This window comes from Coenobita brevimanus, chromosome 113 (genome assembly GCF_032717465.1).
Source record: "Coenobita brevimanus isolate Jiangsu-jjx chromosome 113, ASM3271746v2, whole genome shotgun sequence".
NCBI lineage: Eukaryota > Metazoa > Arthropoda > Malacostraca > Decapoda > Coenobitidae > Coenobita > Coenobita brevimanus.
Window position 1 is genome coordinate 19,444,220 of NC_137066.1, and position 26,137 is coordinate 19,470,356.

General features: G+C 42.3%; 1 protein-coding gene across 1 annotated transcript in view; it reads right to left on the minus strand.

Annotated features, from left to right (window-relative positions):
- Positions 1-26,137, minus strand: part of LOC145418277 (follicle-stimulating hormone receptor-like) — a 137,023-nt gene that overhangs the window by 18,716 nt on the left and 92,170 nt on the right. Inside the window, exon 11 of the mRNA XM_080286717.1 lies at positions 13,808-13,900. Within this exon, the coding sequence (XP_080142843.1) occupies positions 13,808-13,900 (93 nt within the window). The remainder of the gene's footprint in view (positions 1-13,807; positions 13,901-26,137) is intronic.

A 26,137-nucleotide genomic window follows, 5' to 3' on the forward strand; every position in this document is an offset into this window, starting at 1 on the left:
ATTGCAATGATCCAGTAATATTACATTTTAAACAAGTTGTATACATATTTGAATAAATGCATTGGTTGTTGTATGACATTTTGTAAGATGTGTATGTATAACAGACATACGCATATAACTGTGCAATGGTAATACTGCTAGGTTATTACATTACATATTGAGTTATCCCTTTAGTAATGTCTAATATTTCACCTAACTTGTAAGATGATTCTGGTAATACAGAATTGTGGTAAAATTGTATGACTTTACATAATATTGTAGTAATATTCTGGTAATACATAACTGTAACATTTTATGAATTGCTACATAATATTGTGGCAATGCATAATTGTGTTGGCCTTATAACTGTAGTTACATTTTGTTAATGCAACTGTTACATAATTGTGTTGGCCTTATAATTGTAGTTAAAGTTACATAAAAGTTACATCTTGTTAATGCAACTGTTACATAATGGTTACATATTGTTTGTGTTACATAATTGTAGTTAAAGTCACATAAAAGTTACATCTTGTTAATTCAACTGTTACATAATTGTTACATATTGTTTGTAGTTACATAATTGTAGTAATTGCAGTCCTGACATTGAATCCGGCCATGCTGCGGTCGATGATATGATGTGCCATGCCACTAGCTTGTGGAGACAACAATTTGCTTTTTTGTTTGTAGTTTATGTGGTATTTTGGCATTTGTAATAACACTTACACTTATTTTCATTTGTTTGTTATGTGATCTTACTCTATTACTTTTTCTTTCTTTCTTTTTTTTTTTTGTTGTTGTATGTATTGATTTTCTATAGTTTGTTTTTCTTCGTTTATCTACGCTTTTTCTGTGTTGTCCGAGGTTGCATAATTGCTGGCTAATTTCCTATGGATCCTTTTTTAAGGTTTAGTTTATATTGCACATATATTACTGAAAATGATATTATATAGTCCCATATTTTGTTAATTTATATAAAAAATATATATACACTATATACAGTATTAACTACATACACTGACTTGTTGTTCACTTGTACCTATCGTGGGCAATATATGTGTCAGCACTGTGTGGAAATCTTTGTCTTCACGATTGTGTTGAAGATGTTCATTCTTGCTAACGTCATTTGTGTTGGCCATTTTTGTTTTTTTTTCTGGTTTTCCTTGTAACTTAATTTATATGTTTCCGCTAGGTAGCTTTAATTAATAAATGTTTAATACAGTTCTTTTAATCACTCACTGAGTAACTGTGATGGTATATTTTCTTTATCACTTTGTAGATGTAATAATGTATAGCTGTATGTATGAAACACGTATTTTATGTAGGTATAAATGGTAACACTCGTTGGTAGTAAATAAATGCTATAATAAATGAATGAATATATACAGTGTAGAATATTTATTGTTGGTGATTATTTAGTGTTTGAGTTATGCAGATAATTGAGGTATGTGTATGTAAGTTGTAATTATACAGCAAGTTTTATATGTTTGTGTAGCATTTTTATGTCTATCACTGTGTATTGTATAAATGAAGTAACTATGTAACTCACTAATTTTTACCGTGGTGGGAATGGTGTTAGTGATGGTGCAGGTGGTGTGTTGACTGACGTGGCGTATTTTCAGCAAGCACGCATGATGACGTCGACTTCCCACACTGGTAGCTGTGGTGAGTGAATGAGTAGCGATGAGTAACTTGAGTGAAGATGAGTGAGTAGGATGAGTTGTGAATATGGACTTGGTATTTGCTTCGTCGTCTTGACCTCTTCACTCCTGCGTCAGCGATGGAGGTTGGGGGACTGTAGGAAAGAAAGGAGGGTAAGGTCTGGTGGTTATGAGTTGTGAGTCGTGTCTCACTCTTCGTTTGTTTGTTTTGTTTTTCTTTCTCGATGCATTCGCGGTCCTTTTTTCTTGTGATTTACTCATTGTGGGATGAAGACTGCCGCTACTTGTAGGTGCGTGTAGAAGATTATACAGACAACTCGTAGAGTTGTTACTTGTAGTTGATTGTAGATGGTTGTAGTTTGTTGGTTCGTCGTAGAAATTGCAAGATTGTTTGTATCAGTACTTTGTTAAACTACTTGCAAGACGTCCTGTGGCCTCTTCACCTCTACATCAGCGTGATGATCGGGGAGAAGGGGGGGGGGGTGGAGAGAATACTGTCAGGAGCTGGTTGTGAGTTGTTGGTTGTGAGAGTTTTTTTTTTTTTTTTTTTTAAATCTTGATATTTTGTAGGAGTTCACCAGTCTCTTCGGAGCATGGGTTCCTATCCCACCGCTGCCACCAATCTCATAAAAGACTTTGTAGTAAACTTGTAGAGTAGTTTTATATATATTGAACTTGTGGACGAGCGGTTGTTATACGTGAGTAGCTTGTAAGTATATAATCTTGGTTCCCTTTTGTCATGCAATGACAGGAGAGGTAAAGAATAGTATGGAACTATTTTTATTTGTCTTGGAAATATTAACAAAGTCTCTCACACACGAGTGAAGTATAAAGTAGAGTCCCGCTAGCTACCTCCCTGTCTCTCTCTCTCTCTCTTCCATGTTGCTAAGCCCTTCTCCCTACTACCTGCCGATTCTGTCGCCTGTCTCCTTCTGCCTCTGCTTCCTAAATTCTGGTGTAGCAGGGGTCGTGTCACGTGTGTTACACTGTGGTTGGAAAGTTCTAGAAGCCTGTGTGTGAGTATGTGTGTATGTGTGTGTATGGTCACGAGGCGCTGTCATGTGCCTATAAAGCATTCCTTGAGTTAAGAGTGTGTAAGCATGTTTAGCATTGCTCGATTCTCGCAGACACAATACCTTCTCATCATCTGACTTGCTGCTTCTATCTGTCTCTCTATCTATCTATTTATCTATTTATCTATTATGATTTGTAATTATAATATGGAGTCCTAACAGGTTTAGCCAGAGAGAGAGAGAGAGAGAGAGAGAGAGAGAGAGAGACTACCATACAGTGGAGTTTTAGTGAGTTACCTACGGGTGACAGACGGAGTTGTGTTCTTTGCCCGTGAACAGTCAGTGAATCATTGACAGCCAGTCAAACAGTAAGAGTAATCAGTGAAGGACGAAGCACTTAAGCAGAGTCTGTGAGAGTGTGCCAGTGAACGAGTGGTAGTGAGTGATGGACAGAGTTAACATGAGAGAGACAAGTCAGTGTTTGGCAAGTGTACGTCAGCTGTACTTACAAGGAATAAAACCAATGTTCATCTGCCTTTGATTAACCGCCTGACTTGTCTCGTGGCATTCTCGACGTATCAACGAACTCTAACGTCGAAACAACTGGTGTCAGGAGTGGAATTAATATTGCAATTATAACAATACAATATAATAAAATGCAGCTGTGTCTGACATCACAATTACATGGTAATTAAAATGTACATAATTTATATCAAGTGGGATAAAGAATGCTAGTGTTGATGTTATTATTGTATGCTTGAAAAAATTCATGAAGTAGCGTATCCTGACGTGGAGCTTTCCAGTGAAAAATTTAACTTAATTTTTATGTTAAACAGATTTAAGTTCACGACGTAACACTGACGTTATTGGTTCATGAAGTAATTAATCGTGTTTTTAATAATTCACTAAGTAATCAAAGTAGTAACTGCCACCTTCGAACGAGTTTGGAGAAAGCCGTCATTTTCGAGTGTGGAAGAGATTAAAATTTTACAGACCCCAGACAGTAGATTGCTGTATTATTATACTGCCCACTGTGCCCAGAGAATACACCATTCCGACAGTCTGCCCATTGCCATCCACAATTCAGCTTAATAAATAACCCCACCCGAATCAGAGCTAAGTCGTTTCTATATTTACTGGCAATTAAACCTGACTGAACTAGATATAACCTGGAGTGGTCCAGAGGAGTGAATGGGCCATTCATAGGGAAACCCTATAAAATATATATAACATCTTAAAATCCCCAACAAAAATTACTGCCTCCATCTATGTGGGCGTCCCTTGGCGTAGAATAACCTCAGATGCATGTCGTGGTTGGCTGCAAAATGTCTTTATTTGCCAATAAATAATCGGTTAGACAATGAGACGTATCAGTTTTAATTTTGTGCTGCAGTACTAACGTAGGTCTAATGATGGCAGTGAAAAGCTTGTTTCACAGCACGAGTCGGGGGTAAATATTCATCTCAATGCCTCACTCAGGTTTTCGGATTTAATGGATTAGAATTTGCTTCATATATCAAATCACAAATTAGATAAATGTACGATTTATTTGAAGTTGCAGAACGACCTTGCCAGTTCAAATCCTTCTCCTCCAGTTTTTCTTTATTTTTCTGGCTATTTCCCTAATGGTAAATTACTTTTACGTTGACTCTTCCCCCCCTTGCTGTCATGTTCCTTATGCTTCACCAACCTTTGTTTTTCCTTGGTCGTAATGGAAGAGACTTACTCAAACCCACTCAAATCTACCCAAATTAATTTTCTTTTGTATTGACTTCTGGTTTATTTATTTATTTATTTATTTTTACTAATTTTGCGGCCGTAAATGATATTTACTTTTGACTTTGTTTTTCTGTTGATCTTGTTTTTCTCGGACGTAGAATAATGGACCAAGTTAAATTAAGTTAGGTTTGGTTAAATTGCAAGGTAAGGTTAGGTTAAGTTAGGTTAACATGTATGATTAGGAAGAAGTATTAATGAGAGACCAGGAAGCCAGCAACAACAAATTTCGGTGTGTGTGTGTGTGCATCTTTGAGTAATTGTGGTTTGACAGTCTTGAATGGTTATTAAATGGTGGTTGTCTGAGCAAAACTAATAGAGTACACCTGAGATCTACACAGTATAACTGGATGCCCTCGTTATACTTGAGACAGAGGTTATAGATACTGTTAGATTCTCTACTGTGAAGAAATTCCTCATTCCTGACAATTATTTTTACTGAGTTTGTGAAGAAACAATACCCATGGAACTGTGGGTAGAAAAGGTGCAAAGGAATTTTTATGGAGAGATACTTGACTTACTACGTTCAGGCTCACCAACAGTAGGCAGCCCCTAATGGATTAAGAACTGGTTTTAGACTGAAGGAATCTTATCCATTGCCAGGGTAGAACAGCAAAGACATTTTTCCCTCTACAAACTAGGATTTCCATTTTGCAAGCTAAAAATGATTACTTCGCGAACTTAATGGCATAGGAGTCACATGAGTTGATTCTTCGTGGAGGAATACAACAAACATGCATTGTGGAGGTTAATGTTGCATGCATTGTAGTTCACGAGCTAGCAACTGTTGAAATGAACACTTTCCTATAAGGAAACGAAAAGGGTTCCAATAAAGTACAGTAATATTAATATTGTAAGTTTTAGTAGTTTTTATATAAAATTTCAGTAAGCTCATGAAGTTACGTTTATATTGTTAATTTCATTAAGTCATAAGTCATAGTTCTGATTCAATAGGTGATTGAAGTAGTAAGTGGGAACTCCAAACAAACGGGGAGCTGAGCCATATTCCATATCTGCACTCTGTGTGTGAAATGCAAGCCCGAAGCACCTTTGAACGTACTTCTGTTGGACACCACTTGTTCCCACAAAACACGCCCACATCCCATTGTCGTCTGAGGCTAAGTTCCATTCCATGGTAGACCTGAGTCATTCTATATGTACTGAACAGTAAATTAGACTGATTTAGGAGCATCAGGAGTGGTTTAAATAGATAAATTGGCTGGTCATATTAAGCCTTTGTCAGATTCAGCCCTCAAAAGTTATGCATAGCATCTCTTGATGTGGAGCTTTCCGGTGAGAAAACGCGAAACGGGCCACTATTATTACCACCGAAATTGCCTTTAGTTTTTATTTACAACTAATTTAAGCTCATGAAATTATGTTTATGTTGTGAGTTTCATGAAGTAATAAATCGTGGTTATAATCTTTATCATCTGTCTTTTTCCACTTCTATATTATAGAGTTGTGTTTCACCAAACTTTGTCAAACAGCTAGACCCAGCGTTTTGGTTGTTTTTTTACAGACAGATGCCCATCTTGACACTGACCCTCCCTATATATTCGGGTTTTGGACCAGCACCAAGTTGGGCTGTCTTGCCCTCTCAGTAACGGGAGTGCATTAGGTCTGACTGCAGCTAATATGCCCTTCAAGTATGGCCCCATTAAGTTGAAGCAGCACCTGCTTACCACTGTAAGCATTCCACAAACAAGCTCGTCTCTCCCCCTTAAAGAGCCACTAACACACTTTCTGACTAGGGCCACGACTTATCGTGTCTCAGGAGAGGTGGGGGATGATATTGCCCAGCCGACCTCTTCCGTGCCCTGCTCGTCCTCACTCTCATTATGCTGCCTCCACCTCTTCCACCTGGGGATATGGGTCAAGAGGGTTTCAGTAGAGGTGGAGGATGAATTTGCCTTGTCGCATCCTCCTTGTTTAGGCCAATTTAACAGCTGGATCCCATTCCTGATACCAACTCTCCCCATCCGTCTGATCTATGGACTGGCACCGAGTTGGACTAGCTTGCCTGCACCCCCAGCGTGGCTGGGTCTGAGCCTCAGTCAGAAATGGTGGATGCCATTCAGGGGCAGGGACAAGGAGAGCACGAAGGAGAAGGGCAAGGTCATCTTATCCCCTACCTCTCCTGAGACCCTCTTCAGCCAGGGTCCCAGCTAGAAAAAGGTGGAGGGGCAGGGGTATGGGCACAGATGAGAGTGGAAAAGCAGCCTTAACCCCACCCGCCTCTCCTAATGTGGAGCCAGAACCCCAGCCAGAAGAGGTGGTGGTGGCCTTTCTGGAGTAAGGACTACGAGGCCATGGAGGAGGTCAGCCCCCCCCCCTCCACTGCCCTCTACCTCTCCTGAGACCTTCTTGAGCCAAAGCCCCAGCCGGAAATAGTAGTGGTGGCTCTTCAAGGATGAAGATGAGCATGTTCACGGAGTGCTACTTAACAGTAGTAAACAGGATGGAGTACTGCTTCAATTAAATGGTGCCGTACTACAAGGGCCTATTAGCAGCACTCAGGCTAAAAGTGCTCGTGTCAGTCATGGAGGGGAGGGGGAACAGAATAGCCCTTCTTGGTGCCAGTCCCAGGCACAGATAAATAGGGAGGGTCAGCATCAGGAATGACATCTTGCCATATAACCGGCAGCCAAAACCAAAATGGCAGATCAAGCCACAATGGCCTCAAATGCAGATGACTGATCTGGGCGTATATTGGCCAAGCACATTGACCGCATTAAAAAGTGGGAAAATATGGAAAGTAAAGAAGCAAAAATCATGCACATAATCATTCATTTAAATGATTAATGAAGTAAATGGAGACTTCGAACGAGTTCAGAGAGAGCCGTCATTTTCCACAGTTACTGTGGAAAATTTTTTTTTTTTTATGCAGTGAGGAAGGAACCAAAGGCTAGGAGACTGCAAACCATTCCTTTCAAGAAAAAACTAAATACAAAAAAGAGTCAAATTCAAGATCCTTTCATTTCGAGATGCATGGACACACTGCATTTGAGATCATAGGCAGGAGGAAATAAAGATAGAGGGAGACAGTGCCAGAGAAAGTTGGACAGGAAAGAGATGAGAGTCTTATGATAGATTGGTGCATTGCCCCCACTGTCGTAGTAGGGGGATGCAAATAGACAGTTCAGAGGAGCAGTGACCATTGAATTAGCGGTTAAAAAGAGATAAAGATGCAACTGTGCAGCGAACAAACAGAGGTTAAAGGGAGCCAGTAAGAGGAGAGTTAATGGGTCCATTACTTTTCATAATATTTGTTAATGATCTGCCACAACAAATACAGTCACAAATCAAGATGTTTGCCGATGACGCAAAAGTGTACTTTAGAACCGCAGCAAAGGAAGACCAAGACATGTTACAAGAAGATATATTTCAATTATGTAAATGGTCAGATATGTGGCTTATGAAGTTTAATGAGGATAAGTGTAAAGTAATGCATACTGGCAGACGGAATGAAAGTAAAGCATATCAAATGAAAGAATATATAGGTGATGAAGAAGTCCTGCATGAAATAACAACAACGACAGAGGAAAAAGATTTGGGGATCTATATAACAAATGACCTGAAGCCATCCAGACAGTGGCAAGTAGCAGCAGCGAAGGCAACATCCACGATGAGGAGACTGAAGAATAGCTTGAAGCATGTGGATGCAGGCATATTCAAGAAAGTATATAAAGGGTATGTGAGAACACACATGGAAACCTCAGTCCAGGCTTGGAGTCCCTACTTTGCCAAGGATGTAGACATCTTAAAGCAAGTTCAGAGAAGAGCTACAAAGGCTATAGGGGAATGTAGTCATCTTACATATGAAGAGAGGCTGACGTTTCCTAACTTGTATTCGCTTTTTATGAGGAGAAAGACAGGAGACCTAACAGAAGCCTTTAAAATAACCAAGAGGCTGGAGAACGTAAACAGAGATCAACTTTTTTTGTATGAAACAGGAGGGACAACAAGGTCATAGTTTCAAGATTAAGAAAATGAGAAGTAGACTCTTAGTAAGATCAGACTTTTTTACTCAACGAGTAGTGAATGACTGGAACAGGCTTCCTGAATACGTATTCCAAGCTGAATCCATTACTGTTTTCAAGAACAGACTTGACAAATTTTGGAAAAGTATGGGATATGGGTACTCAACTAGACCCGGAGTCTAACATCAAAACCCATAATACTGTAAATGTAAGTGTAAGTGTTACTGAGAAGAGCTGTATGTGGGGAGCCTCCCCACATATGATAGTTGTACCCTACACAGGAGCGAATAAAACTCATGTATAAAGTCAACAACTAGGCAGGGGAAAGGAAGACACGGAGTCGGCATAGCACACCTAATTTCCTGGAAGCAGATTTTACAAGAGAGGTAATACATACTTTCTAAGATAGATCCCGATAGAATGAAACTTCAAGTATGTTTAAAGACAATGCTGGATTGGTGAGATATTGTTAAAAATTAGAGATTACACCTGCCTATGATTTCTTGGGTTGATAGATGCAAGAAATGAGTTTTTTTTGCATTAAAAACAAGAGTACTTTTGCCCCAATCAGAGATATGAGCCAAGTCAGACATTAGGTGTGAATAGCCTCATCCTATGTTTGTTGAAGAAACTGCTGAGATAGACGCTGCGGGAAGTGAGTGGAAAGGTGGAGGGTGGAGACACCAGCATGTGAGGGGATAGAGTTAGATGTACAGCTTAGAAGGTCATTGATGAATAATAGGAAAAGGGTTGGTGACAGGACAGAGCCCTGAGAAACACAATGTTTGATAGCTCAAGGAGACAAATGATGGCCATTTAAAACAGCAGCTATTGAACAACCAGAGAGGAAGCTAGAGATGAAGGCACAGATATAAGGATAGAAACCGTAAGAGGGCAGTTTAGAAATTAAAGGTTTATGCTAGACTTGATCGGAAGCCTTTGAGATGTCAAGTGTAGTGGCAAAGTTTTCATCAGTCCCGAAAAGAGGATGAGCATGAGTCTGAAAGGTAAGTAAGAAGATTACCAGTGGTGCATCCCTGGCAGAAGCCATACTAACGATCAGAAAGAAGGTTGTGATTGGAGAGGTACTTAACCTGCCGTGTGCCAGCAGACTTTGGACCCTCATGGAGCCGTGGTGCGGGCCAATTTTCGACCGTTTCTTTTTTTGTGCTAGGTAGGTTAGAAGTAATGAGGTAATATGAGGAACAACGATAAAAGTACTCACAGAAGCCATTCAGGTCGATTTTGAGGTCGATTCTCCCTGAGCAGGTGGCTGAAAACTTCGGAGTAACGCCCATAGACTTTATCAGCTACCGCCGACACCCATTGAGTCGAGTTAGATCTTCGTTTTCTTCATCGGTATCTATGCTATTCGAGCCAAGGACACTCTTGTTGGGTAGATAGATGATATAGGAAGTGGGTAAAGATGCAGAAAGGGTGTGTGCATGTCCATGCTGGTCATCTCCCGCCAAATTTGAAAATTTGCGTGTTGATGCCTGTTGCAATTGCAGACCATACATGTATGGCTCTGACACTGTCGGCAGATGTAGGCACTGCCATACATGTACGGCTCCGGCCCTTGGAGTTTTTTTTTTTTTTTTGTTATGGATAGACTCGAGCACTTTTGAAAGACAGGATGATAAAGCATCTGGGCAAGAGTTAGAGAGATGACAATGGTCAGTCTTCATTGGAACAGGCTGAATAAAAGCAAACTTCCACCAAGAAGAAAAGGTACATGTTGACAGACAAAGATGAAAGAGTTTACCTAGGCAGGGTGTAAGCCCAGAAGCACAGTTCTTGAGGACAACAGGAGGGACCCTATCAAGCCCAATATGCCTTGTTAGTATTGAGGCCAGTGATGGCAGAATATATGTCAACTGAAGACATTTTAATGTCAGCCTTGAGGAAGTCAGAGTGGAGGAGTGTTGGAGGAACAGCACTGGAATCGTCTAGGATGGAAATGGAAATGAAAGTCCGACATAAGAGCTCTGCTTTATCAGATGAAGGAATAGCTACAAAGCCATCTGAGTGGAAAAGAGGAGGGAAAGATGATGAGGTAAATTTGTTAGAAAGGTTTTTGGCAAGGTGCCAGAAGGAGTGGGAAGAATTTGAGTTGGAGGGTTCAGAGCATTTAGTATGAATAAAATTATTCCAGTCAGAGCGATAAAACAGACTTATCATGATTCTGGGCAGAAACATAAAAGATATGAGATTCACGTGTGGGTTGGCTATGATACCTTTTGTAGGCCTTCCCCTTGTTGTGGACAGCATTAGAACAACAAGATTAAATCTTTTTTTTTTTTTAACTAGTCGAAGGATATGAGAAAGGAATGTATGCTTCCTTGCCCAAGAGAAGAACCTCCGTAATGCACAAGGCACACTCAGATGGGTCTCGGCCATGGAAGCGTAATCATTTCAGAGAAAATCAAAGAAGTACTGCCTGAGGGCCTCCCAGTCAGCAGTTCCAGAGTGACGCAACTGATGCTTCTTGGGAGAGTCCACAGCCCTTAATGGAGCTATAGTACAGGTTAAGGTGATATGGTTGTGATCAGAGGAGCCCAACCGAGAGGAAAGATTAACAACATAAGAAGAAGGATTAGTTGTAAGGAAGAGGTCAAGTATGTTGGAAGTCTCTCTAAGGTAGTCAGGGATACCGGTAGGGTGCTGTTCTAGCTGCTCTAGGTCATTAAGGATAGAAATGATGTAGGCTTGTACATCAGGTGGATCAGCAAATGGGAGAGGAAAACCAAGGATAATACTGGACATTGATATTTCCTAGACTGGAGATTTCAGAGAATGGAGAAATTGACAGGATGTGTTCCAACTTAGAAGTAAATTTAAAAAATTAGTTATAGTAGAATTACGAAACAAGTAAACATCACAGATATACTTAGTCGGAGAATGACAGGGAAACAGAAGCCAGAGAGTAGAGAAATCAGAAGATTCAAGCTCAGAAAAACGAGAGCAAGATTTGTTATTGCGTCCACATACACAATAGCCACCTTTGGCTTTGAAAAGAATATAGAGTTGGTAGGAGGATACAGAGAAGGGTTTGCTGTCACTCGTCTAAGACAGTTGAGTCTCATGTTGGAAGAGAAGGTGAGGTTTCGAGAAGAGATGGTGCTGAACAGAATGTTAAAGGAAAGACCCCGAATGCTGGAGAAATGAAGAAGTGAGTCTGACAGTGGTTTCAGGCACCTCGCTTGGTAGTCACTGGGAGAGGGATGGATGGTGGGGACATTGATATCCCCCCCCCCTCCTTCCCCGGGGACTCCGAGGTTTGGTTATGAGACGTCATTTTTGGTTTAAATTTGAATAGAAAGTGTTGTGTGTAATATGTATGTAGTTTGGTGTTAACAGTTACAGGAACTTGTACTGGAGAGCATGCTGGCCTACTCTCTGTGTTACTGAAACGCTGAGAAAGTTCAGCAAAGGGGGATGGTCAGAAGCTAGTCTCGATGGCTGATGATGAAACAAGAACTCCACCTCTCCCTGTCAACAGCCTTCCATCTACCTTCAGAGTACCGCCCTGCTCGACTGGTGCTACAGTCTAATAGAAAATGAAAGTAACATTTTGTCAACAGTATTTATCAATGTTGTTCTGCAGTTATAACCTGCAGGCTCTGAAAATATATATATATATATATATATATATATATATATATATATATATATATATATATATATATATATATATATATATATACTGTAGAACTAAATTACTCTGGAATAAACATATTTAGCGATTTTTAAAGGTCAGTACTGTATCACAATTTACTACAGAGGGAGGCAGTTTGTTCCACGTACTTACAACTCTAAGAACAGATGGTTACTTGGTGTGACTGAAAACGTTTGCCAATAATTTTATACCCATCTCTAGTGTAATTTGATTGATCGACTGTGAAGTGTTAATCAGTAGCCATATCATCGTGACCTTTCAGTATTTTGAATACTTGAATTATATTTCGTTACCTACGTTCTATTAAGGTTAGGTATCACAACAGCGAAAAAAGAGGTGAAGGGTATCACAGGCCTTGATAAGGATATAATTAAGTGCTGTGAAGGGTTGCTTCTCGTTAAAATAAGCTAATATTCTTTATGAATATATTCTCTGTTGATGCATAATTAACTGCCGCTCATACTAATTGTTTTGATAATAGTAAACTGTTATACTACGACTGAGTACTATGATACAAACTGCTGGTACTGATCACTGATACAAACTGCTGTTATTCATATACACTGGCACAGTACTACTGCGGCCAGGTGCAGAATAATGATCAATCCTCCTCCACCCAGCCTGTGATTGTGGCAGCGTGGCAGTAGTGTTTGTCACAGTAGCCTGACATACATTTATGTCTACTATAACACTTGAATTAAAGAAATACATTAATCTGTATGACTGATGCAATATCTAGGAGTATACTGAAAATTCGCCTTCGAAAACATGAATATGTGAAGTTAAATAGATTTATATTTTCAAGCACATTATGGAAGACTGCACTGCACACAATCACCTGCGCCAACAACACAACATACACTCCTTGAAAGCTCTGTGGGAAAGCCCGGTCTCGGCCGTGGCCTTCCTTAGGGACTCAGGGCTGTTCGGCCAGACTGCCTAGGGAATAACTACTATTACAACTACTACTTCTGATTATACTGATCGTTAAATACATATCCCTTGGGAATATAGGTCAAAACTAATTTCTTAAGTCATAAGTTTTTTTTTTCTTTTAGATCGAAATTCTACCTAGAGAAATTCTTGCATAAAATGAAGCAAGTTCCACTGGCAGACAGCGAATGTTACTGTAACGAAGTGTGTGTGTGTGTGTGTGTGTGTGTGTGTGTGTGTGTGTGTGTGTGTGTGTGTGTGTGTGTAAAATTAAGCATTAAAACAATACCTTTTATCCTTTTCACTTCCATTATCCTCATTATTACTTCAATATATAATGACACCTCCATTTCCTCTCTCTCTCTCTCTCTCTCTCTCTCTCTCTCTCTCTCTCTCTCTCTCTCTCTCGGTAATAAATGAATCCTTCGACTCAGCTCACTCGACGTGTTTAAAAGAGTCAGATCTAGTAGAAATGGGGAAATGGAGCCAAGTCTGTGCTTCATGTAGCAATATAAGCAAAATATACATTATTTAATTTGATATTCCATATATTTAGGATCTCTGCGTTAACTTCTCTGTATTGGCCTAGATATTACTTCAGTTATACAGACTGAAGTATGTGGTGAATTTAAGGGTTATGATAGACAAAAATGTAAGGCAGGCAACTGTGATGACCACTGGTGCGACGCTGCCACATTCACAAGTTGGCTGGAGGAAGGTGGATCACTACACCTGGCCGCAATAATACATGTGATCCGTGTTCCAAAAAGCAATGTTGGTACTCACACGTGTTGCATGTTGGCAGCGGCGGGTCCTTGGGTGAGGTCTGTGGAGATGTTGCTGAGGAAGTCCGAACTCAGCTCCACTCCCTCCAACACTCTGAGGGGCAGGCAGGGACGGCATATTTGATTTTACCTGGCGGAACTGTGTCATTCACATAACCTGAATGCTAAGTCGTGGTTGCATTAAATTCAGCGAGAATTAGGTATAAGGGAGGAATGAGTCTTCTTGAGTATTAATCCAGATGACCTTCATTTGACTACACCTAGGCATTATCAGAGCTAAAAAGAGTTTCGAATCTTTTTCACGTTGCAACAGATGCATTGTTAGTGTGGTAGGCGCCGGCATTGTGATTTTAAGGATTGCCGAATTAAGATTTCACAGATTCAGTTTTTCGAAATGTTATATAGGCGAGGCACTGTGTTCTGAAGTAGCTTTGGAGAACCTAACCTAACCTAACCTTAACACTTTCTTCTCAGAACACAATGCCTCCGTGAAATCTAAATCCCACAATGCGTAAAATCACAATGCCTGGTAGCCACTAGCAGTAGGAAGGACAGCATTCTCGTGACATTAAGAAGGCTTTTTGACATGTATTCCCATTGATTTTTTTTTTTTTTTTTTTTTTTTTGCATAATGCACCATGAAATTCTGTACGGAATAGTTGTCACCACATTCCGCTTCCCCCCCCCCCAACACATTGCATAAACATGTGTTTTGTCTGTTTAAACCTGAAAATGATCGAAGTTTCTGGGAAGCTTTTATATCCTCAGAGTCAAAAAAAGAAAAATAAGTTCCTGGGTGTGAATTCTCCCCTGAGGAATTCACAGCACCGTGAGACCAGCAAATGGCTTTTTTTTTTTTTTTTTTGTCTTTCAGACATGGACATAACGTAAGGTACATATGTTCCTTAACGATTTTTTTTTTTTTTTTGACATAACCAAAATACTGCCTTGTGCGTAAGAACTATACGTACAAAACACTTCCATCCACCTCATCACACTGTACAAAAATATATGTTCTGTTGTAGAGGCACTATAATATCATAACACACTACATAACACTTAGAGACATTAATATGTTGTTAATATGTAATATAGAACCTTAAGGAAAGTTTGCCTAAATTCTAGAGAGCTGGAGGAAACAGCAGTGGAAATTCTAGCTAGGGAATGTCCCACACAACACTGTGACGTCATGGAAAGTCACACAACACACCTGATGGAAGATCACCACAGACTCATACACGTGCCCACACACATGACCCAACCAGTACTATATGGGGGAAATTGGAGAGACTGGTCAGAAGGGACTGGGACGCGACAGGAAACAGGAGAGGCACGGTGGAAAAGGCAGGAGTAGAGGGCACGGCGTTAGCTAGCATAAACCACCCTCACCTTAATACTTTTCTTGCCAAGATAATTCCCTTTGAGAATAAACAGCAAATCAAGCCCCAGACTCATCTTTATCCTTCTCCTGCCATCCACGACAAGACTAACTTGAGAATTCTCTCGTCTTACAACCCTATAATCTAACATTTTTAGAAAACAACTCTGCTGCAGCTACGAGATATTATGGCGGCAGCAATCTTACGAACCACAACTGCAGTCCATTAATGCCTGACTAGTTAATTAACAATCAACATCCTGCCATCAGCTTCATTTCTACAATTGACAATAAACAACAAGAATCTACGATTTTACCTCTATAACACAAGATATTACAATTCTGTAGTTAAGTCTACATTAGCAAGACAAAACAAGAACTGCTACAAGTTCCCGCCATACGACGTCTTACGACTTAATATGCAGTAACCGATGACCCTGAGCCGCAACAACTACAATTACAAACAAACTGCAGTCAACAATATTATGACTGTAAATACCACTATGAAGCAACAAGCAGCTAAGCAGGACGAAGCAAATATCGCGACCGAGGCACTGAAGCAAGTGTTTTGACTGTGGGAACATCAACACTAAAGCCTGCCCTGACCCACCATTACGCATCCTGATTCATCATTTGGATTCACAACACTCAGTCACTCAAGAATGAAAAAATCTCGTAGCTGTAGCCGAGACGTTTCCAAAAATGTTAGATTATAGGGTTGAAATAGGAGAGAATTTTCAAGTTAGTCTTGTCGTGGATGGCAGGAGAAGGATAAAGATGAGTCTGGGGTTTGATTTGCTGTTTATTCTCAAAGGGAATTATCTTGGCAAGAAAAGTATTAAGGTGAGGGTGGTCTATGCTAGCTAACGCCGTGCCCTCTACTCCTGCCTTTTCCACCGTGCCTCTCCTGTTTCCTGTCGCGTCCCAGTCCCTTCTGACCAGTCTCTCCAATTTCTGCCATATAGTACTGGTTGGGTCATGTGTGTGGGCACGTGTATGAGTCTGTGGTGATCTTCCATCAGGTGTGTTGTGTGACTTTCCATGACGTCACAGTGTTGTGTGCGACATTCCCTAGCTAGAATTTCCACTGCTGTTTCCTCCAGCTCTCTTGAATTTAGGCACGACTTTCCTCAAACCTCTATATTACATATTACCAGCATATTAATGTCTCTAAGTGTTATGTAGTGTGTTATGATATTTTAGTGTCTCTACATTGTGACTGTTTAAGCCTGAAGTGAGTCACTGTCGGGTCGAAGCAGTTACATCCTTACCTTTTACCTCTTGGCTATGAGCCTACCCTTTAAAAAATTTTGTATCACTGTGAGATCGACGGATGTTATTAATGTTTTGCTTTTGGTGTCCTTCACACAGGGACATAAACTGCATGAATAAATTTCAAGAGAATATTAACACACAGTAGAGAGAGAGAGAGAGGTAACCAAATACATCGTATACAAAGAGGCACTCAGAGTGCTGATGTACTGATTATAGTGTGATTTGTCACCACACGTGGCAACTGTTTAGCAATGTACTCGTACACGACAGATGTCCAATGGTCGTGTGGAAGAGACATAGGGCCGAAACTTTGTCTCTGCCCTGTGTCTTAGCCTTTGACTGATTAGTCTCAAAATCAGCTTACTTCTTCATTATCCTATACATTAAATTTGTTCATAGCGAATCGAAAGCTTAGGTTGACCCTGTGGCCCATGTTCTTGACGGTCACCGTTTTTCTCCTAGATCTATCAATAATGGTGTTCTGCAGAGCTCTGTCCAATGACAAGCTATCTTCCATTTATTCATCAATGACCTTCTAAGCCGTACATCTAACCCTGTCCACTCATCCACTGAGGATTCCACCATTAATCTTTCCATTTTTTTTTTATTATGTGTCCGACTCTAGGCATAGGCCTCACAGCCTGCTACCAAGGCCCAGTAGTCCTCCTACATACTATACACCTCTGCATGTCACCATTTCGGCGTTAACACCCACCATCCATATACATGCTAGGGCTGTCTCATACAGGACTGGTGTATTGGTATTAACGGGGGTATTCGCTTCATGCAGCATCCATTTCAACAGTTATTTCAACAAACAAGGGGATGAGGCTATGATACACTTAATGCCTGACTTGGCTCGTATCTCTGACAGAGGTAAAAGTAATCTTGTTGTTTTTAATGCGTCAAATACTCAGTTCAGACACCTATCAACCAGTCTGAATCTTCTATAGGAGTACCCACTAATGTTTAATAATATCCATCTCAATCCCGCATCCTCTTTAAACATGCTTGGGGTTTCATTCTCTCGGGATATATCTTGGATGGATCATATTACATCACTGGCAACATCTGCTTCCAAGAGATTAGATGTGCTAAGTCGACTCAGTACCTTCTTTACCACTGCACAGTTGTCGACTTTATACACGGGATTTATTCGTCCATGTGTAGAGCACAACTCTCATGTGTGGGGAGGGTCCCCACATACAGCTCTTCTCAATAGGGTGGAGTCAAAGGCTTTTCGTCTCATCAACTCTCCTCCTTTTACTGGCTTCCTACAATCTCTGTCACTTCACTGCACTGTTGCATCTTTATCTCTTTTCTGTAGCTACTTCAATGGTCGCTGCTCCTCCGAACTATATGCTTGCACCCTCCACCACCACGATGGGCGAGTAGCACCCGTCTAGCAACAAACTCTCATCCCTTTTCTGTCCAGCTGTCTAGTGCAAGAGTTAACCGTTACTCCCAGTCCTTCATTTATGCAACAGGTCAGCTCTGGAACTGTCTCCCTCTGTCTGTATTTCCTACTTCCTTTGATTTCCAATTTTTCAAACGCACTGTGTCCAGGCATCTATAAATGAGCGGATCTTGAATCTGGCTCTCTGTTGTACTGTTATTTTGTTCTTGGAGGGAACGGTTTGTGGGCTCCTGTCGTTTGTTTCCTTCTTCCTTCTATTAAAAAAAAAAAAAAGTGGCCTTGACCTACTGTTTTGAAAGCTCAAAGGTTTCATTCTGGGTTATTCTTAAACAGTTCAGCCAAGTCTGATCTTAATCTAATAAAATCTGAGTTAACGGACCTGACCTTGGACCTTGCCCTGTGGCTTTTGACTGACTGAATTATATAACCCTTTCCTGTTCCTCAACCCATCCACTAAGTTAGGTAAAATTCGGATTAACACTGCGGTAACCTGGCCCTGTGACCCATGACCTTGGACTTTTCCCTGTGACCCATGACCTTTAACTTTTCCTTGTGACCCATGACCTTGGACCCTTTCCCTGTGACCCATGACCTTGGACCCTTTCCCTGTGACCCATGACCTTGGACCCTTTCCCTGTGACCCATGACCTTGGACCCTTTCCCTGTGACCCATGACCTTGGACCTTTCCCTGTGACCCATGACCTTTAACCTTTCCTTGTGACCCATGACCCTGGACCTTTGACCTTTGCCTGTAACCCATAACCTTGGACCTTTCCCTGACCTTGGACCTTTCTCCTGTGACCTATGACCTTGAACTTTTCCCTGTGACCCATGACCTTTATCTATTCCGCTGAAAGTCCTCAGTCATTCCGATAAAGTAGGTGCAGTTCCGTTCAGCTTTCCTTTATATTAACATAGACATAAACAATAGGCCAAACAACAAAAATGCCGGAACAAACACACAAACCCCCTCTCGCTTTCGCTTGTGAGAATATAAATTCTGCATGGAGCAAGAAGGCAGAAACGTCCATGGAAAACCACAGAGGAAGAGAGAGAGAGAGAGAAAGAGAGAGAGAGAGAGAGAGATTTAAAATATATGGCGAATTTTGTGTGCAATGTGTGGAGAAAAAAAGGACAAAATGGGCTATGACAGGGTATAACCCTGCAGATCTCTCTCTCTCTCTCTCTCTCTCTCTCTCTCTCTCTCTCTCTCTCTCTCTCACACACACACACACACACACACACACACACACACACACACATAGAAAGAGACCCTCTTTTCATTACAGACTAGGGTTTTGCACAGAGCTAACTGAAGTTTTCATAACCCTTTGCGTATTGGAAAACATGGAGTACCAGTACATACCTAAGTCAAACACCAATTCGACATGGATGGAAGCATTACCATCATGATACATAAGGCAGTTTCTTATCATACAGAATCTGCAGTACCTGGAATCAACTTCAAGGTGGATGGAAGGCTGATAGAAGGGACAGCTGGAGCCCATGCTTCATCAGCTTTCGGGACTTGCTTTTGACCATCTCCCTTTGCTGAACTTTATCAGTGTTTCCGTAACACAGAGAATAGGCCAGCATACTTTCCTATACAATTTCCTTGAACTGTATACACCAAACTACATGCATATTACACATCACGCTTCCTTTTCTTAAAAAGAAAAAAAAATGGCATCTCATCACCCGGCCTCGGAGTCCCCAGGGGGGTGGGGAAGCGGACCATGAAAAACCCCACCATGTGCCCCTATGCCTGTGACAGCCAACAGACATGCCAGAACCAGTATCTGGCTCACTTCTCCATTTCTGTGTCATTTGAGGCCTTTCCTCTAGTTTTCTCTCTGTTGAACACCATCTCTCTTCCTCCAAACCTCATCTTCTCTTCATTTCTGAGACTCAGCTGTCTGAGGCAACTGATTGCAAACCCTTCTCAGTACACACACACACACACACACACACACACACACACACACACACACACACACACACACACACACACACACTTATGTTAAGGATACTTCTCTATACTCACTTGAAAGTCAAAGGTGGTTGCCGTGTATATATATGGAAAAACATTATCTTGCTCCTGTGTTCCCGAACTTGAATCTTCTTTATTCACTGCTCCCTGGCTTCGGCTATCCTGTCATTCTCTAAATATGTGTTGTGTACTTATCCCCTAATTCTACTATGAAAAATTCTTTAAGTAACATACTTCTTCGATGGAACATATCCTGTCAATTTCCCCTTTGTATGAAATCCTCATTCCACCTTAGATCAACATTCACCACCACCTTTGGCTCTCCTCTTCTTTCACGGATCCATCAGGTGAACAAGCCTACATCTTTTCAATCCTCAATGACCTAAAGCAGCCTATATAGGCCTACCATCCTACCTGTATCCCTGACCGCCTTGGAGGGAGTTCCAACATACTTGGCATTTTGTTTAGAGCTCATCCTACTGCTTATGCTGTTAGTCTTTTCTCTCCATTGGGCTCCTCTGATCTCAACCTTATCGCCTGAACCTACTGCATGACCTTTGAACATAAGGTACCAGCGCCATTCCACTACTGAATCTCATCTGTTTTATGTTTCTGTCCGGAATCTTGCTAAGTCTGTCCTTTGCTCTGCTAAAAATGATATCATTCATATTAAATGCTCTCGACTCTCCAATTCAAATTCTTCCCACTTCTTCCGTCACCTTGCCAGAAACCTTTCTATCAACTTAAGTTCATCATCCTTCCTTCCTGTTTTCCACTCTAATGACTCAGTAGCTGTTCCTTCTAGTGATAACGTAGAACTCTTTGCTTTGACTTTCTCCACCAATCCCACCCTAGATGATTCTGGAGGTTTTCCTCCATCACTTCCCCCCTCAGACTTCCTCATGGATGACATTAAAATTTCTACAGTTGATGTATTTTCTGCCATCACTTGCCTCAATACTAACAAGGCATATGGGCCTGATGGGGTCCCTTCTGTTCTCCTCAAAAACTGTACTTCCATGCTTACACCCTGACATGGTGACTGCCTTTGACTGTCAACTTGTACTTTTCCTTCTTGCTACAAGTTTGCTCTCATTCAGCCTGTCCCAAGAAAGGGTGATCATTCCCAGCCCTGTAACATTAGCCCAGATGCTTTAACATCCTGTATTTCTAATCACTGTCACTTGGAGGGGAATATAAATTGTATCTAGGCTGGGCAAGTATTTCACTGGTCTTGCAGTGCAGAGGAATTACATTATGAAGGTCGAGTCTGTTGTTCACTGAAATCACTGCACTATTATTAGATCTCTCTTCTTACCTCCTATGTCACTGCCCAAATCACAATCATCTCACATTACTAGGCCTTGCACTTATGTTCTCTTGGATAATACACTGCCCGATATTCCAGTCACTATTACACTGTCATTGCACTCTTCACTGTCATTCACGGTCGGTGGGGCGGTGGCATGGTTAGTGGGGGGGGGGGTGAGGACTCACAGCCTGACTCCTGATGAGGGATGAGTCCCGCCTGTGGCCTCTGTATCCAGCGGCCACGGGATCACTCATCAGGGCATCCTCTGTCGTCTGAGGCTGGGGGAGGCTAAGGGCCCTGCATTGTCAGGGCTGGGAGTTGTAGTGTGGCCCTCTGGACTGGGGCTGAACAGCCTCCTGCTGCGCACACTTAGGCACCTGACTGAGGGCGAGGGTCATCTGCGTCGGTGTGAGGACAGGCCTCGCCTGGGGGTCCTGGGGGCGGCCTTGGGGGCTTGGTAGCTGTGGCCTCCTGTCGTTGGGGACGCCGTCAGGAATGAGCTGCGGCATCGGTCATCATCGGAGTCTGTCAAGTAGGGTCCCTCTGGAGCTGGCTGGGCAGAGTACAACCCTGGGGATAGCACAGGGCCTCTCCACAGGTCCTCGGGACTGGGACCCTCCTCCTGGGGGATGTCATGTCGTGGGGGTGTGGCAGCATCTGACGGAGGAGCAGCTGCTAGCCGCCTCCTGCTGTACGGCCCAGCTACTGGGCATGGCCTTTTAGGGGCCTGGCTTCCAGCTGTTGCTGGGGCCCGGCTACTGGCCGTGGCCTGCGTGGGAGGGGTGAGCGGCTACCGGCCATCTCAGGGGCACCTTCGGAGCGGCTATCGGCCGTCTCCTGAAGGAGGGGTGAGTGGCTGCTGGCTGTCTCGGGGGCACCTTCAGAGCAGCTACTGGCCGTTTCCTGAGAGAGGGGTGGGCAACTACTGGCCATCTCAGGGGCACCTTTGGAGTGGCTACTGGCCATCTCCTGAGGAAAGCGGGAGCGGCTACTGGCCATCTCAAGGGCACCTGCGGAGCGGCTACCGGCTGTCTCCCGACAAAGGCAGGAGCGGCTACTGGCTGTCTCCTGAAGGAGGGGTGAGTGGCTACTGGCCGTCTCAAGGGCACCTTCGGAGTGGCTACCGGCTGTCTCCTGATGAAGGCGGGAACGGCTACTGGCAGTCTCCTGAAGAAGGGGTGAGTGGCTGCAGACCGTCTCAAAAAGGGCGTGGCTACCATCCGTCGCTGGGGTGCTGTCTGGAGCTAGAGTAATAGCTCCACCCCGATCCTGTCGAGGATTGGCTCACCTGCAAGGTAGTTGCGGTTTCCTGCTATGGTGGCGGCTGGCGAGTTCCTGGTAATAGGGGCACGTGGCCCGAGTAGACTTACGTCCCTCTCGCTCTGAGCTGGACCGCGTGCTGTCTGCCCTTCTGTAGGCTCCTTCTGGGGGTGCCGTATTGCCCCTGAAACCTATACCCAGCATTTTAGTACAAGCTAGCTAGAACTATTCTTCAAAGTTACTTTGATTTACCTGTTTCAGATTATAACACAGTTACTTTACTTCTCACATGTGATGAGTTTTATTAAAAGAAAAAAAATAAACCATGCAAGTTAAACTGATCTGGACTACAATATTTTTAAAGACTATTTTTTACTTAACCCCTGAAGTGCGGGTCGTCGCGTTTGCGACGCTAGCCAAAAAGGACATAACGGTGGATCGTCGCGTTTGCGATTCAAGTTAATTTTGAATAAACGCAGGCAAGGATGTTCCAGCTGGTACTGTCTATCAGTAGCACCACCCTTTAGCTACAATTAACATACTTTACCTTTGTACTACTGACCTCCGTTGTTGCCAAGTATCGCGTTTTCCCCCCTCCCTCCCCCACCACGGCCCGGCCAGCCTGGCTGTGATATATGGCAGCGCCCTGACTGCTCAGAACTGTAAATCTGCGCTCTCCTCTCACAAGCAGTTTATGCTAATAGGAAACGCTTGTTTCCCCAGTTGTCACACTAACTTTTTTTCGCACGGTTTGCCCCTGTTTAGCGTCAGTTTACCGCAGGCTTTCACAGTGACATTATGGTGAGTTCTAGCTCTTCCGAGTCAGTGCGAGCGGCCGACAGGAACGAGAATAAAGTGACGGGCATAAGGCAAAATAAAAAGGGCGTAAGGCAAAATAAAAAGCGCGCCGCGGTGATCTTTTGGGAAGTAATATGATTGAAAATAATGTAGTATACGTGTTTTTAGCTGTGAAAATGGAAATGTTTGTTGAGTGACGGGAAGACCGCCACCGCAATGCATGTCGGCCGTACACTTCGTTGATTTTAGCCTTATTTTCAGTGCTCATTGTACAAATACGGATTCCAAACTACCTGTACGTTGTAGTATAAAGTTTACTGCGACAGAATGAGGCTGTGGTAGAAGGGAAACCGGGTGGCTGGAGGTGTGAAAGTGAAGATTTTGTTACCCAACTTTGCAAGTCTCTACAAGTCCTTGGGTAGTCCATGAAGGCTCAACACCTGTCTCTGGAGAAAGCTGAATGTAAGTACTATCTGCCATAAAAATTATAATGTTCTAGGGTTAATCTCTGATTTTTAGCAAATATTTTCCTACAGGTACTCAGACCGCGATACAACCCCGCCACACGGGGTGGGGGGGGGTCGGCTGTCGACGGCCGCGGTTTAGGAGTTAAGAGAAGAATCCCACACACCTAGAATTTGGTCTACATACCCCTAAAGGGTATAAATAACCCAGTTAAGAACTTCTGATCCGTTCACAACAAATAGATTATTAACACCCTTTCCTATCATAACTGTCTTTCTGATCGTCAGTTTGGGTTCCGCCAGGGGCGTTGCAATGGCGATCTTCTCACCTTCCTTTCAGACGCCTGGTCATTCTCTTTTTGGGACTTTGGTGAAAGGTTTGCCATCGCGCTTAGGATCTCAAAGGCTTTCGATCGAGTCTGGCATTAACCTTAATTTCCAAACAGCGTTCTTACGGTTTCTATCCTTCTATCTATGCCTTAATTTTTAGTTTCCTTACTGGTCATTCTATAGCTGCGGTTTGTAGATAGCCACCGTTCTTCTCCTAGGGCTATCAACAGTGGTGTTCCTCAAGGCTCTGTTCTATCACCAACTCTCTTCCTTTTGGTTAGCAATGACCTTCTAAGCTGTACATCTAACACTATTCACTCATATGTTGATGACTCCATTTGCTTCCTGCAGCGTCCATCTCAGCAATTACTTCAACAAACAGGGGTTCAGGGCATGGCATACTAAATGTCTGACTTGGCTCATATCTCTGATTGGGGTAAATGTAATCTTGCTGGTTTTAATGCATCACAAACTCAGTTCTTACATCTTTCGCCCAGTCAAAATCTACCACAGGAATACCGTCTCATTCAACTCCCAGCTCAATCCTGCACAGTATTTTTGCATACGTGGGTTTTCATTCTCTCGGGATTTATCTTGGAATGATCATATTACCTCTCTTGTAAAATCTGCTTCCAAGAGATAAGGTGTGCTAAGTTGACTCCATGTCTTTTTTTACCTCTGCATATTTGCAGACTTTATACACGGGATTTATTCACCCTTGTGTAGAGTACAACTTTCATGTGTTGGGAGGCTTCCCACATACAGCTCTTCTCAACAAGTTGGACTCAAAGGTTTTTCATCTCATTAACTCTCTTTCCTTTACTGGTCCTCTTCATTCTCTGTCTATTCGCTGCAGCATCGTTATCTCCCCTCTATCACTACTTCATTGGTCACTGCTCTTCTGAACCGTCTGCTTACATCTCTCTACCACTACATTGGGAGTAGCACCCGTCTAGCAGCACACTCTCATCTCTTTTCTGCCCATCTCTGTGATGCAAGAGTTAACCGTAACTCCCAGTGACTTACGTATGCAAAAGGTTAGCTCCGGAACTGTCTTCCTCTGTCTGTATTTCCTACGGCCAATGACCTACAATCTTTTAAACAGTGTGTCTAGGCATCTCGAGATGAGCGGATCCTGAATTTAGCTCTGTTATTTTTTTCTTTTTCTTGGAGGAGACAGTTCGTGGACTTCTCGCCTTTGATTACTTTCTTTCCGTATTTAAAAAAAAAAAATCAGTTATGTTGTTCGGCCCAAGTGGTAGACCGATTGATTTATAATTTTTTGTTTAATTTCTCCAGGCCTTACTTTTTCGGGTTGGGTGTACTTCCTTTTCCTTGTCCAGTCTTTGGTCGGGAGAGGTGAGTGGGGAGAGCATTCATATTTACTATACTTTTCTCTTACTAGCAGAGTAGCAACGTATACTTGGTGACTTCATGCATGGTACTGTACCTCGTAGGTATGGTCGTAAGGCCCTTTGATTACTACTATAGAAGAAATATAATACCTCCTCGTAACTCTCTCTCCTAATGTAAGTTAAACACAGTGGCTTGACTGTTGGTGCACGGTGGCGCTGTACTTACGCAGACATCAGACGATTTGTTAACTTGAGAACGATTCCAGCAGTCAAAGGCTTAAAAATACTGTTGTGAGTAAGGATCTTTGCTATTGGTTCAGGTTCAGTTGAGAGAAGTCCCGCCAGTCAACGAGTTAGGTCAAAACCTTCAACCTTCACTGACTTCGAGGACTGAGTTTCAGCAATTAAAATCGTCTGGTGTTAGGTAGAACAGAATGCCATGACGAAGAAGTTAATGCTGAGAGTAATGACGATCTCAGGTTCGTATGACTCTATATCAGTTGAATAAAACTGCCTGGCGTTAGCTGGACTAGAATAAGAGTTGTCTCGACCAATAAAGGGTTAATCATGTCACTCCGATGACGCATTCAAAGTTCTATTCTTGCTAACTTCGGATGATTCTGTTCAGCTGAATAGAGATCTGTCAAATGGAAATTTAGGAACAGTTTTCATTAAGCGATTAAGTACGATACTGTCCGTTCGCTGAATAACTGGAGACAATAATAATAAACTGACAAACGACGCCACTGGA